Source organism: Curcuma longa, chromosome 2, assembly GCF_044706935.1.
Source record: "Curcuma longa cultivar G26 ecotype Majalengka, Jawa Barat chromosome 2, ITB_CL_G26_1.1, whole genome shotgun sequence".
In the NCBI taxonomy this organism is placed as follows: Eukaryota; Viridiplantae; Streptophyta; class Magnoliopsida; order Zingiberales; family Zingiberaceae; genus Curcuma; species Curcuma longa.
In genome coordinates this window covers 8,174,455-8,185,779 of record NC_133862.1, presented here as the reverse complement: position 1 = coordinate 8,185,779, position 11,325 = coordinate 8,174,455, and the positions used below count along the sequence as shown (strand labels likewise).

Here is an 11,325-nt window from a genome sequence, read left to right as displayed (position 1 = left end):
CGTATTAAGCATAATAAAAATTTAATTGCTTATGGAGTGGGTTAGCAACTAAATTTTTTTATTTTAAAATTTTTTATATTTAATATTATAATTTAACTTCTAAATCATATGACTTAATTGTAAGTAAAAAAATAAAGAAATAAATAACACTTCTAAAACAAGACTATGAAATGGATGGTTGTTCCACTGTCAATTTTAATGAGTTGGAGATAAGTCAATTTTTATTGAGTTGTGGAGCTACCTACTTTATCTAATCTTAGGCTTCAACTTCAAGTATGATTTTTTGTTATTTTTTTATTATACAATACAATCTTGCGATAATTTTAATGTCTAAATTTTGTGGTGAAAATTTTTTGGAGGGCAAAATCGTCAGCAGAGTTACCATAGAAAAGAAATTATGTGAGGAGCCAATTTCGAGTTGCAGCCACGTTTTGTGTTTACTTTTCCCTTCAATAAAAAAAATAAAATTTATTATGCCAAGGATCTCACACATAAGTCAATTTCATGATTATATATAAGAAAATAAATTAAAAAAATTAAGTTGATCAAAGTTAATTCTCGAGAAGAATATTACCTCGATTTCATTCAAATTTAATTTTTCTCTTTTTAATAATTTTATTTTATTATAATCATGTCCGAGAGATTTATATTCACTTTTCTGGATTGACTTTTCAATTTTTAGGCTTAGAACTTTATCCCACCAGTTGGCTACTCCCTCAAGTGCTTACGCTGGTCAAATAAGGCGGACTCAAGTGGCACCCGTTGTGGGGCCCAAAAATAAATTAAATTTGCGGACATTTTATTTCGCAGAATTAATTAATATTCGACACCGGTTGTCTGCTTCACCAATCCATCCATTCTGCCGATTCGTTGTCTAATAAATTGGGACCTACTTGGTAGACGCTCGGGGGTGAAAAAAAATATAATTGTTCGGCTCTCCTCGCCCTCGTCTCCCATAGTCCCCACTGGTCCGCTTCCTTCTCCTGCACGGCTCCCAAATCGAACCATGAGGCGGAGGCCGGCGACGTCGCTGTTCTCCTTCGCCGTCTTCGTCTTCGTCTTCGTCTTCCTCGCCGCCTCCTTTTCCTTCCGCGCATCTCGTGACTTCCTCCCCTCTGCCGCCCTCAACTCCATGGCTCTCCGCCGCCCCCTCACATCCCGCGCCGTCAGCGAGCTCCTTGGCTCCCCGCCGCCGCCGCCTCTCGATGCCGTCCTACTCCCCGATTGGGAGGTTCTCCTCGTCCTTTCTCCTGAATCCTCTCCGTCCGCCGCCGCCGCAGCCGCCACTGATACAAGCCTCTTTTGTCTTTTCCACACCGGCGACTCTTCCCCCGCTCGCCGCGCTGGCGCCGCTGCCTTCCGATGCTCCCTTCCTCACCGACTCCGCCGTATCCGGCCCTTTTATGCCCCTCGCCTCATCGCCGCCTCGGCCTCCTCCTCCTCCTCCGCTGCTACCGGCCACGACTTCGATTTCCCTCGTCGGGAGATGATCCGGTGGTCTATGCCAGTGGCTTACCAATCCTTCTCCACCGAGGACGAGGTCATCGTCTTCGCTAAGGGAATCAACCGCCGCAAACACTCCGTCCGCCCCGCCGCGGACATCAAGTGCGTCTTCTCCCCTGCTTCCGGAGGCCCTGCTCTCGCCGCGACCCCCGCTACGTCATCCGCCCAAGAGGCTTTCCGCTGCCCCCACCCGTCCGTGCGTCTTCCCTCGCCGTCGCGCGTCTCCCTCGCCGTCGCGCTCGAGGCTGCGCCGATAGCCACGGTGGCGGAGTACCGGCGCCCGTCGTTCGGGGGCCGGCCGCCGTCGCGCAGCCGCGTCGGCATCTGCGCCTGCACGATGGTGTTCAACGCCGCCAAGTTCCTCCCCGAGTGGGTGGCGTACCACGCCGCCGTCGGCGTCGAGCGGTTCTTCCTCTACGACAACGCGAGCGAGGACGAGCTCGACCCGGTCGTGAAGCGGCTCGGGTCCGAAGGATATGACGTCATCGTCCGGTCCTGGCCCTGGCCCAAGACCCAGGAGGCCGGGTTCTCCCATTGTGCGGTGTCGAACCGCCACGAGTGCGAGTGGATGGCCTTCATCGACGTGGACGAATTCATCCTTGCCCCGGCTTGGTCCAATTTTAACTCGCCCAACCGGTCCATGCTCGGTTCACTCCTCGCGGTCCAACCAGAGTTCGGCCAAGTCTCCATCCGATGTCTCGAGTTTGGTCCATCAGGTCAACAAAGGCACCCCCAAGCTGGTGTGACCCAAGGCTACACTTGTCGTCGTCGAGCCGAGCAACGACACAAGTCGTTGGTTCGTCTGGACGCTATCGACAACTCGCTCATCAACTCGATCCACCACTTTATATTAAAAGATAGTTTCAAGACAAAATTTATGGGACGATGGGAGGCGAGGGTTAACCACTACAAGTACCAAGCTTGGACCGAGTTCAAGATCAAGTTTCGAAGGAGGGTGTCGACTTACGTGCCCGACTGGAAACAATCGACTAGCCTAGGTTCGCAGGACCGAGTGCCCGGCTTAGGCTTTGAGGCGATCGAACCGCTTGGTTGGACCGGTATGTTTTGCGAAGTTAACGATACTCTACTCCAAGAGACAACTCAGAAATGGTTTGGAGCAGTAAGTCTAGAAGGGGAGTACAGAATGCCATGGCAGAATTAGAATTTATTTTTATTTTTTTTTTTAAAAAAAACATTCTTTGATTTGTTTTGGTGTAATCATTAATACAATTATGCAAGCATATTAATCATTGAGAAGATTAAAATTTTGTTTTTATTATACTGTATGATTGTGATGCGTGAGCTACTGCTGGCGAATCTTGACAACTGTATTTGATGGGTATTTATCCTGGTTCGAGAAATTTTATGTTATTTATTTATTTTAGAGAATATATTAATTGATTCATATTAAAAGCCACGTTACTTTAACTATCGTAATTATTTGTTTAATTGCGCCTTAATCCAAGAAGACCACAACGTGGATATGATCTCCCTTGTCAAATTTGGTCAGGCAGTTACATAAATTTGACTTTATTAGTGATTAATTTAATCTTAGTCAATGATTTAGCATGTTATATATATATATATATAAGTTCAGAGGCCTATTTTTGTAATTTTATTTTTAATTTTAAGGATGTTGAAAATATCTTTTCAAAATGATCCACCGCGTGAATTCATTGCGTCGCGTTCCAACGGCTATCTCCGATATGGAACTATCTGAGCCGCCAATTGGCAGCGATCACGCGGATCGCTGATGTGTACACCAAAATATCACCGTTCAAAACAAGCATCAAATCCGCGTCAGCCGTTCGATCGCGATTCCCTGCTTAACACAACCTACTCCACCACCGCACTTGCTTTATTAACCCTCCTTCCCTACCGTCCCCCTTCTCCATCGCTTATCTTCATCGCTCTGCTGCTCGTGTTGGTCGTCTCTGCGAAATCCTTCTCTCGAGGTGAGTCTCTCCCGCTCAGATCCTCGTCGATTGATTTGTTTCTTCGTCTTCGTTTCGTGAGGGTTTCCTGGATCGTCTGATAGCTTCTGTGCCAGGTCTCACCATGAAGCGAGGGAAATCGAAGGCGGATGCGCCGAAGAAGGCGGAGAGCAAGTGAGGATCTCTAATCCATTTTTATTTTCTCGTTTAGGCGATTAGTGATCCCTATGAATCTAGGGTTTGCGATATGCGCTAACCTGTATTTTCTAGGTTTTGTTGATCTGATGTTTCTGTTTTTGAACTTCTGAAGGCTTGCCGTTAGGAAGGGATCGGAGCGAGCGAGTAAGAAGCCGAGGAAGACCAAGGCCGAGAAGGATCCCAACAAGCCTAAGAGGCCCCCTAGCGCCTTCTTCGTGTTTATGTGAGATTACTTGTTTTGTTAGGGTCTGTATTTTATTTGATGTTATCATCTTATTGATTCATGCTTGCATCGGCAGGGAAGAGTTCAGAAAAACTTTTAAAGAAAAACATCCTAACAATAAATCTGTGTCCGTGGTAAGATTCCGCTTTCAGCCGGATAGAGTTCAACATGTTCTTATTTTCTATTATGGGTGCGTATTTCTAAGTTGTCATTGAATTAAAATATTTTGATGTAAATAGGTGGGTAAAGCTGGTGGTGATAAGTGGAAGTCTCTGTCCGAAGACGTAAGCAATTCATGACAACTTCTTTTTTATCCTCATTTGATTCGATGTGCCGTTGATTTAACATCAATCGAAATGTAACATTCTGTTTGAACTACAGGATAAGGCTCCTTATGTTGCCAAGGCAGCCAAATTGAAGACGGAGTACACAAAGAAAATAGCAACATATAACAAGAATCAGGTATGCGCATCAATTAAGTGGTGTATAGATTTTAAATTCAATCAACTGATTCTCTGAATGATCTAATAGGCTCAGGGAGGAAGTCGCCCCGCCGCTATCGCCGAAGAAGACGAGTCCGACAAATCCAAGTCTGAGGTGCATGACGACGACGACGAGGATGCCGAAGGAAGCGAAGAGGTATGTGATCTCTCTCATAAACCGGTTCCGTATGAATTGCATTGAATAATTCTGATTTTTCTCGTTTTAAATCAGGAAGAAGAGGATGATGAGTAGGGGGAGTCTAGATCGAGCTTTACCTGGACCAACTTCAGCATATCAAGCTTTCTTTCCGAATATTGTATCGTCTTTACTAACTTGTACTTAAACAATATTTTTTCCTTTTTTTTTTTTTGTGGACCGTTGTATGTTTGCTATTATGTGAATCGAAGAACGAACTGATCCAGTTTGATATTGCAATTTTACTCATGTCCAGTTCGCTACTTGAGTTTGAAGAACAAGGAGTTGCTATTTGTTCAACAAGTAAATCTTGATAACAAAAAACACATACAAAAATACTGGATTACAAATATACCACAAAGCTAAGCCACACAGTAAAAACCCTAAGCAGAAAACACCAGACATTGGAATTAAGAGAATTTGTGGCGTCTCAGCCGCCGAAGCCGTATAGCGTGCGGCCCTGGCGCTTGAGGGCGTAGACAACGTCCATGGCGGTGACGGTCTTCCTGCGGGCGTGCTCCGTATACGTGACGGCGTCGCGGATGACGTTCTCGAGGAAGATCTTGAGCACGCCGCGCGTCTCCTCGTAGATCAGGCCGCTGATGCGCTTGACGCCGCCGCGGCGGGCGAGGCGGCGGATGGCGGGCTTCGTGATGCCCTGGATGTTGTCGCGGAGGACCTTACGGTGGCGCTTCGCGCCGCCCTTGCCGAGCCCCTTGCCTCCCTTTCCGCGGCCGGACATCTCGTCGAAGTCGAAGATCGCAAGGAGATGGAGGAAGGAGGGGTTTTGCAATGCGATTTGGATGCGAGCGAAAGACAGGGGCGGAGGCAATTTATAGAGAAGGTCGGGAATTGGAGACGGTGGAGGCCGCATCGGCGATCCGTGGGTGGCTCTTATTTGACCGCACGATTCAGAACTAACGTTTATGATTAATTTTGTTGTTTCAGCTCGGATCGTTGACGTGGATGGAAGGTTAATGGGCCGCTCCGTGTAGTCTTAAGCCCAATATGAAGTTTTGGGCCGGTTTAATTTAATGATTAGATCACGAAGAAAATCGGAACGCGGAAGCAAAGAGAGAGGGAGGGTTACGACGGGAGCCAGGTGATGGAGCTGTGCTCGGAGGAGGCGGTGAAGTATGTGTGGGAAGGAGCCATTCCTCTCCAAATCCATCTCCACGAATCCGAGGTCACCACACTGCCGCCGCCTCCGCCCGCGCTGGTACGGAAACCATATTCCCCTCTCCCTCCCTCTTAGATTAGATCTCTTTTCCTCTGTCACGTCTGATGGCATCTTTGTATGCTTGAGATCTATGCCTAGAAAATCCAGCTTTTGATTCTATGGGCTGAGCGTGCTGGTTTTGTTAATTCAGTTTTCTTTTCCGCCCTCGTTTCGATCGTTGTCTTGATGGCAAAACTTTATGTTTATGCATAAATTTCATTTTTTTTAATGTTATGATTTCAGGTGTTGGGACCTCGTATTGGGTATCTGCCTCTGTTGGTGCCAATCATAAAGCCTTATTTTAGTGGTGCCCTTCCTCCAGGTGAAGATACTGTTTGGTTTGACTACAAAGGGTTGCCACTCAAGTGGTATGTCTTTAATCTCTGTAGTGTAGAATGTGATTGAATGCGGATTCGTATGATTGTTAAGTCTCACGTGGACTAATGCATCTATTTTAGGTATGTACCATTAGGAGTTCTGTTTGATCTTCTATGCGCAGAACCAGAAAGGCCATGGAATCTAACGGTAGGGGACGGTGCTGTATCATTCTCACTTGCATTGAAAATGTTTTTATTGTTGTATGGTCTTCTCATCAAGCTTAAATGATTTGTGTTCTTTCTGTATAGCTTGTTGTCAATTAACTTATTTTGTACTTTTCAAAAGATTTACTTGATGTTTGGTGTACACAATGGAATTGAAATATTTATTTCGTAATTTTCATAGCATGATATAGATGCTTCATTCCATTCTTATGTATAGTTTGCATGATTTGTATAACTTATAGTCCAGAAATAGTCTCCATGAGATATTCATTTGACTAAAATGTTTCATTGTCAGTTAAAAAGGTTCTATTGTCACATTTTGAATAAGAAAACAAATTCTATAAGTGAGAGTAAGTATTACTTGTGTTGATGTGTCGAATAACTAAACTGGATTATAAGGAACAATTATTGTTTAGGAATAATCTATTTAGCGTGTGAAGATGCAATCAATCATTCACAGCATAGTTTAAGCATGTATGCTTACTAAGAGATGTATTTCCATTTAGACAATTTGTATTCTTGTCATTAGTCGTGGGACATTTTTTGTTATGTTCAGATTCTTATATTAGAATTCCTGTATTACCTATAGTTGCTTATGCCAACCGAAACTTTATATGCAATTGCAACCACTAGTGTGGTATGCAGCTTTTTAGATAATTGCAATTTGATCTAGAGCAAATGACATTTAAAACACAGGCCTTTCTTGGCAAAATTTCTCAAGAAGACCTAAACCCCCAAAACTCTTTATTGGAGCAAGATTTGTTAGTAAAAAAAGGTTTCTTAGAGATAAAGGATTTTTGTGAATACCAACTACTAGGGAAAGTAATGTTATTATATGTAAATTCAGTGAATTTTTGTTAAACAATGCATTATTTATTCCATATTATTTGAATGCTTGTCTCAAGATCTTGCTGGAGTTTGCATGACTGTTTGGATTACAGAATTCAGTTACCAAAGGTAATGAATATTCATAAATATAACTACTTATTGTAAAAAAAACCTAGCTATTTGTCTTGAAAGCTTATGCGAGTTACTCTATATCTTCTGATGATATAAGCAATTAATCAGCACGAAAAGGATAAAGCTGCTGCCACCAGAAAACAATATAATGTAAACTGGTTAAAAATATTACCATCACATTCTAAATATAAGGCATTCTTAATCTCCTTAAATTTAGGTAACAAGCTGCCTTAACATATTAAAATACAACTTATGGTTTAGAGGAAGTTTGTTTTACAGAAGAAAGACTGCTATAGTGTTTTTACTGCTGGATATTTGACTTCTTATGTCTGAAAATCTCTCCTACAATTCTTATATATAATCATGAATTTTTTATTTAAATTATAAGAATAAATTGTTACTAATGTATATGTGTTAGTGTGCAATGTGCATTTATAACTATACAGGAAAAGCATATTCATTGAACTCAATGCCTAAAGTTATGCTGAACCATGGGTTTCAAAATTTTGCTTTTTTACGCCTGTGTTTTTATTATGTCACTGGCAAGTGTCAAATCTGTATTTCGTTATCATGATTATAGTTCAGAATGTTTAGCAGTTGGTTTTAGCAGACTAAAGTTGGTGGTTAGATATCTTTAATGTGTAGTTAAAAGTTGCTTGAAATTGTTTTTTAATTGCCAAATCATAGTTGTGGATTCTGTGTTATTTGTTTTCTCATCCTTTTTCATGGAATAGTTTCTTTGTTTTGTATGATAATGCAGTATAAATATGTCTAAACTGCATATGACACTTCCCATTTTATGGAACCTTAAGGACTGGCAATAATCTTATTTGTAAAGAAATTATTAACTAGTGCATCCTATAATGGTGTAATATATTCACAGGTCCATTTTAGAGGATATCCAGGAGAAATTTTGACACCTTGTGAAGGTGAAGAAACTGTGAAATGGAGCTACATTAATTCACTAAAAGAGGTATAATTTTTAAGATTTTACATGCTGGCTCCAAATTTGCTTTTGTACTTCATTCCATGGTTTTAAAAAAGTGGTTGTCTCAAACTTGCTTTAAAGGAATTGCACAACATATTGGGTATGTGGTTCCCTTTTGCTGGTTGGGCACATATCCATACTGTGTGTGTGATATGAGACTGAATCAAATTAACTTAAAACCCAAGCTATCTTATTTGGTATCTTGTAACTTGTAAGTCTTAAGCACTTGGTTGCAAATGATGAACACTTTAGCTAATATATGCATGCTACTTTTATAATGATGTCTTTACTTTGTTGATTAATATTGGTTGTTATAGTCTGTTTCATACTGAATGATTAACATATAATTATTTTTTGTATAAGTAAACATATGATATGTTGGTTAAGATATTTTATTGTATATAACTATATATATTAGTCATTTTTATTAATATAATATTTGTAACTGATTGTGTTGCCCTTGCAAATACTCTCTAAAATTGCATATATGTGATATAGTGGGTTGACCATGGTGCATACTGGCTACACAGTTTCTTAGAGGCTTGCTTCTTACTTTCTATCAAAAAAAAAAAAAGAAAAGAAAAGAAAATTAGTAGGACTATTTTCATAAAGTCACCAATCTTCATAAGTGATTATAGAAATTTATAAAAGTAGATTGCAAAAAAATTATAAGTTTGAAATGAATCAAAAGGAAAATTACATGTTTATGTTGGTGATGTTTTACATAACGTCTTTAATTTATGTTGGTGATGTTTTACATGACATCTTTATCTATAGGCTGCATATGTCATCAACGGAAACAGTAAAAGTATCATGAATATGCCACAAGCAGATCAATTTGACCTTTGGCAGTCATTGGTAAAAGGTATATGAGCACTCAAACTGATACTCCAACAATTTTCTTGTTTGTAACAATACATTTAACTGGATAGTTGAATAACTTAGGTTTGAGATGGTAATCATGAACATATTATCAATCATTTCCAGATTACATGATTGTCTGCATCTATCCTTATGTAATATGTGAGTATAGGTTGATGCATATGAATGCTGTTGTACAATCTCTTGTTTTTTATTGTCCATCTCCATACCCACCTCCAGTGGTGCTGGCCACTAACAAAAGTGGGAATCTTTGAATAACTTCTAGTTGTAAATTGGTTACCAGGTGACATGGATAGTTATCATCGAATCTCATCCAGACTTAAGCTTGGGCCTGTTGGTGAAGATTGCATTCTTAATAGGGCATCATCTTTGCAATCACGACAAGCTACTGATGAACCAGAAATTGCTGGATCTAATAGACCAAGTATCACTTTTTTCCTTTTTATCATCGGTTTCATATCTTTGTATTGTTTACTAGATAATTCACGTTCGAAATATGATGGTTATCTTCCATTTGCAATTGATCTAGTTTTTATATCAAATGCTTATTCTGAGTATTCCTCACAGCATTTTGAAGAAACTGTAAGTATTACCATTTTGCTAAAACTTATTTGCTTGTCATAATGTTTACTATTTCATGGATTCCAGCAAAAAAAAACCTCTGATTTTGTATGTTTGGGTTGTTAGCATTAAGAACGCACATTAGGAATTTGGAAACGTTGGAGTAAAGTGGAATTGAGTTGATAATTAACAGTTGACCAACACAGACCTGAATGTAGCTTACTACACTGCCTTTTTCCGAACAATGTGGATTAGGAATTTGGAAATGTTAGTGATGTGGAATTGAGTTGGTAATTAGCAGGAAGTTAATTTGGGACTGCGGTTGGCCTTACAATTATAATACAAAAAGCTGATGTATGTAATTTTTGAAATTGAAAGTTTTGGCAAAAAAATACAAGCAGTAAATTCAAATTATATTTTAGTACTATTCTATAACTTATGAGATGATGTCTCATACTAACACACATCTGTTCTCAGGCAGACTTCCTGTAAGAATATATGTTCGGAATGTTGATCAAGATCTCGAATATTTAGAAGATGTGCAGACCCTTGATAATTGGGACAGTGTTTCCTATATAAACAGAGCAGTTGAGATTCACAAGGAAGGAGGTGTGTAAATCCATTAATTTTCCTTCATTAAAGCATGTGCATCCATGTTTGATTAATTTAGTAAACACATCACTTCATATGGTATTATCTTGCTCAAGTTGACTAGAGAAGTATCTTTTTTCCCTATGGTAGTAACAATAACCCTTCCAAGGACCACGATAACTGTAAAATCTATATAACTGTCCATATGTCAGTTTCTAGCATTTGGGTTTATGCCAAATGGTTTGCTCATGTTGGTATTCTGGAAATAATTTTGATTCTAGACTATTAGTAATGAGATGTATAATTGCTTTGTCATAAATTATTGAATGATGCAGGCAATTATATGACACTGAAGCATGCAATGAGAAATATACTTCGAGAAATCTTTGGTGAAGAAGTACCTACTAATGCAAATGAACTTGATGGAACCGAGGAAGCTGATTCTGCCTACAGAGATTCAGAAACCACTTGTACTAAAAATGATTTATTAGAAGAATCAATATTTGGTAGACAAGGACCAAATAAAGCTACCTTAGTACGAGTTCAAGGGATTGAACCAGATCTGGATATACCGTTTGCTTGGGTAGTTAATAACCTGAAGAATCCCGACTATTTTCTTCATATTTGTGTTTATGTCGGTACATCTTCTAAAGCCAAAGCAAAATGATTCAAGGACATAATATTGCAGTGACAGACTAGACTGGGGATTCCTTTGTACTTCAGATTACATTGCAGATAAAAGTTAAAACAACAGAACAAGTGAATCACAAATATTTATAATTCATTTCTTTTTTTTCTCCTTTCCAGATGTTGTCAATTTAGCTAACAGTACAATGTAAAGACTGCAACTTTAGTACAGAAATTGGTATGTACAGAGTGATTTTCTTAGTGCAATGTACAAAGAGTGATTTTTTTTTTTTTTATGATTAGTTTCTCAATTTATCTTTTTACATATGATTGTGGGATTGACTGTTTGAGACCGTTGGAGTAGTGAATTTCATCTTAAGTTGAAGAGAGTGATTTTCTTAAGGTGATCGCATTGCTCG

General features: G+C 39.8%; 4 protein-coding genes across 4 annotated transcripts; 3 read left to right on the top strand and 1 right to left on the bottom strand.

Moving 5' to 3' along the window:
- Positions 1 to 969: 969 nt before the first annotated feature.
- LOC141822079 (glycosyltransferase family 92 protein Os08g0121900-like) lies at positions 970 to 2,918 on the top strand. The gene has a single exon (XM_074709502.1). It carries the CDS (start codon positions 1,007 to 1,009, stop codon positions 2,663 to 2,665), a length of 1,659 nt encoding a protein of 552 aa, XP_074565603.1. The 5' UTR covers positions 970 to 1,006; the 3' UTR covers positions 2,666 to 2,918.
- Positions 2,919 to 3,383: 465 nt separating this feature from the next.
- Positions 3,384 to 4,776, top strand: LOC141821101 (HMG1/2-like protein). Its single transcript, XM_074708472.1, has 8 exons — positions 3,384 to 3,458; positions 3,554 to 3,611; positions 3,748 to 3,858; positions 3,935 to 3,992; positions 4,098 to 4,142; positions 4,240 to 4,320; positions 4,390 to 4,497; positions 4,573 to 4,776. The coding sequence occupies exons 2-8, from the start codon at positions 3,562 to 3,564 to the stop codon at positions 4,591 to 4,593; spliced, it is 474 nt and encodes a 157-aa protein (XP_074564573.1). The 5' UTR covers positions 3,384 to 3,458; positions 3,554 to 3,561; the 3' UTR covers positions 4,594 to 4,776.
- Positions 4,777 to 4,800: 24 nt separating this feature from the next.
- LOC141821102 (histone H4) lies at positions 4,801 to 5,335 on the bottom strand. Its single transcript, XM_074708473.1, has one exon. It carries the CDS (start codon positions 5,276 to 5,278, stop codon positions 4,967 to 4,969), a length of 312 nt encoding a protein of 103 aa, XP_074564574.1. The 5' UTR covers positions 5,279 to 5,335; the 3' UTR covers positions 4,801 to 4,966.
- Positions 5,336 to 5,619: 284 nt separating this feature from the next.
- Positions 5,620 to 11,197, top strand: LOC141821879 (autophagy protein 5). Its single transcript, XM_074709254.1, has 8 exons — positions 5,620 to 5,755; positions 5,999 to 6,123; positions 6,214 to 6,280; positions 8,141 to 8,230; positions 9,023 to 9,110; positions 9,411 to 9,551; positions 10,166 to 10,297; positions 10,615 to 11,197. The coding sequence occupies exons 1-8, from the start codon at positions 5,642 to 5,644 to the stop codon at positions 10,944 to 10,946; spliced, it is 1,089 nt and encodes a 362-aa protein (XP_074565355.1). The 5' UTR covers positions 5,620 to 5,641; the 3' UTR covers positions 10,947 to 11,197.
- The last annotated feature ends 128 nt before the right edge of the window (positions 11,198 to 11,325 follow it).

Bases quoted from the DNA above. Each gene is read 5' to 3' on its own strand.
- LOC141822079 (XM_074709502.1), top strand. From the start codon at position 1,007: ATGAGGCGGAGGCCGGCGACGTCGCTGTTCTCCTTCGCCGTCTTCGTC.
- LOC141821101 (XM_074708472.1), top strand. From the start codon at position 3,562: ATGAAGCGAGGGAAATCGAAGGCGGATGCGCCGAAGAAGGCGGAGAGC. The intron at 3,859-3,934 runs GTGAGATTACTT...TTGCATCGGCAG, and splicing joins AGCGCCTTCTTCGTGTTTAT to GGAAGAGTTCAGAAAAACTT. The intron at 4,143-4,239 runs GTAAGCAATTCA...TTTGAACTACAG, and splicing joins GGAAGTCTCTGTCCGAAGAC to GATAAGGCTCCTTATGTTGC.
- LOC141821102 (XM_074708473.1), bottom strand. From the start codon at position 5,278: ATGTCCGGCCGCGGAAAGGGAGGCAAGGGGCTCGGCAAGGGCGGCGCG.
- LOC141821879 (XM_074709254.1), top strand. From the start codon at position 5,642: ATGGAGCTGTGCTCGGAGGAGGCGGTGAAGTATGTGTGGGAAGGAGCC. The intron at 9,111-9,410 runs GTATATGAGCAC...ATTGGTTACCAG, and splicing joins TTGGCAGTCATTGGTAAAAG to GTGACATGGATAGTTATCAT. The intron at 9,552-10,165 runs GTATCACTTTTT...ATCTGTTCTCAG, and splicing joins TGCTGGATCTAATAGACCAA to GCAGACTTCCTGTAAGAATA.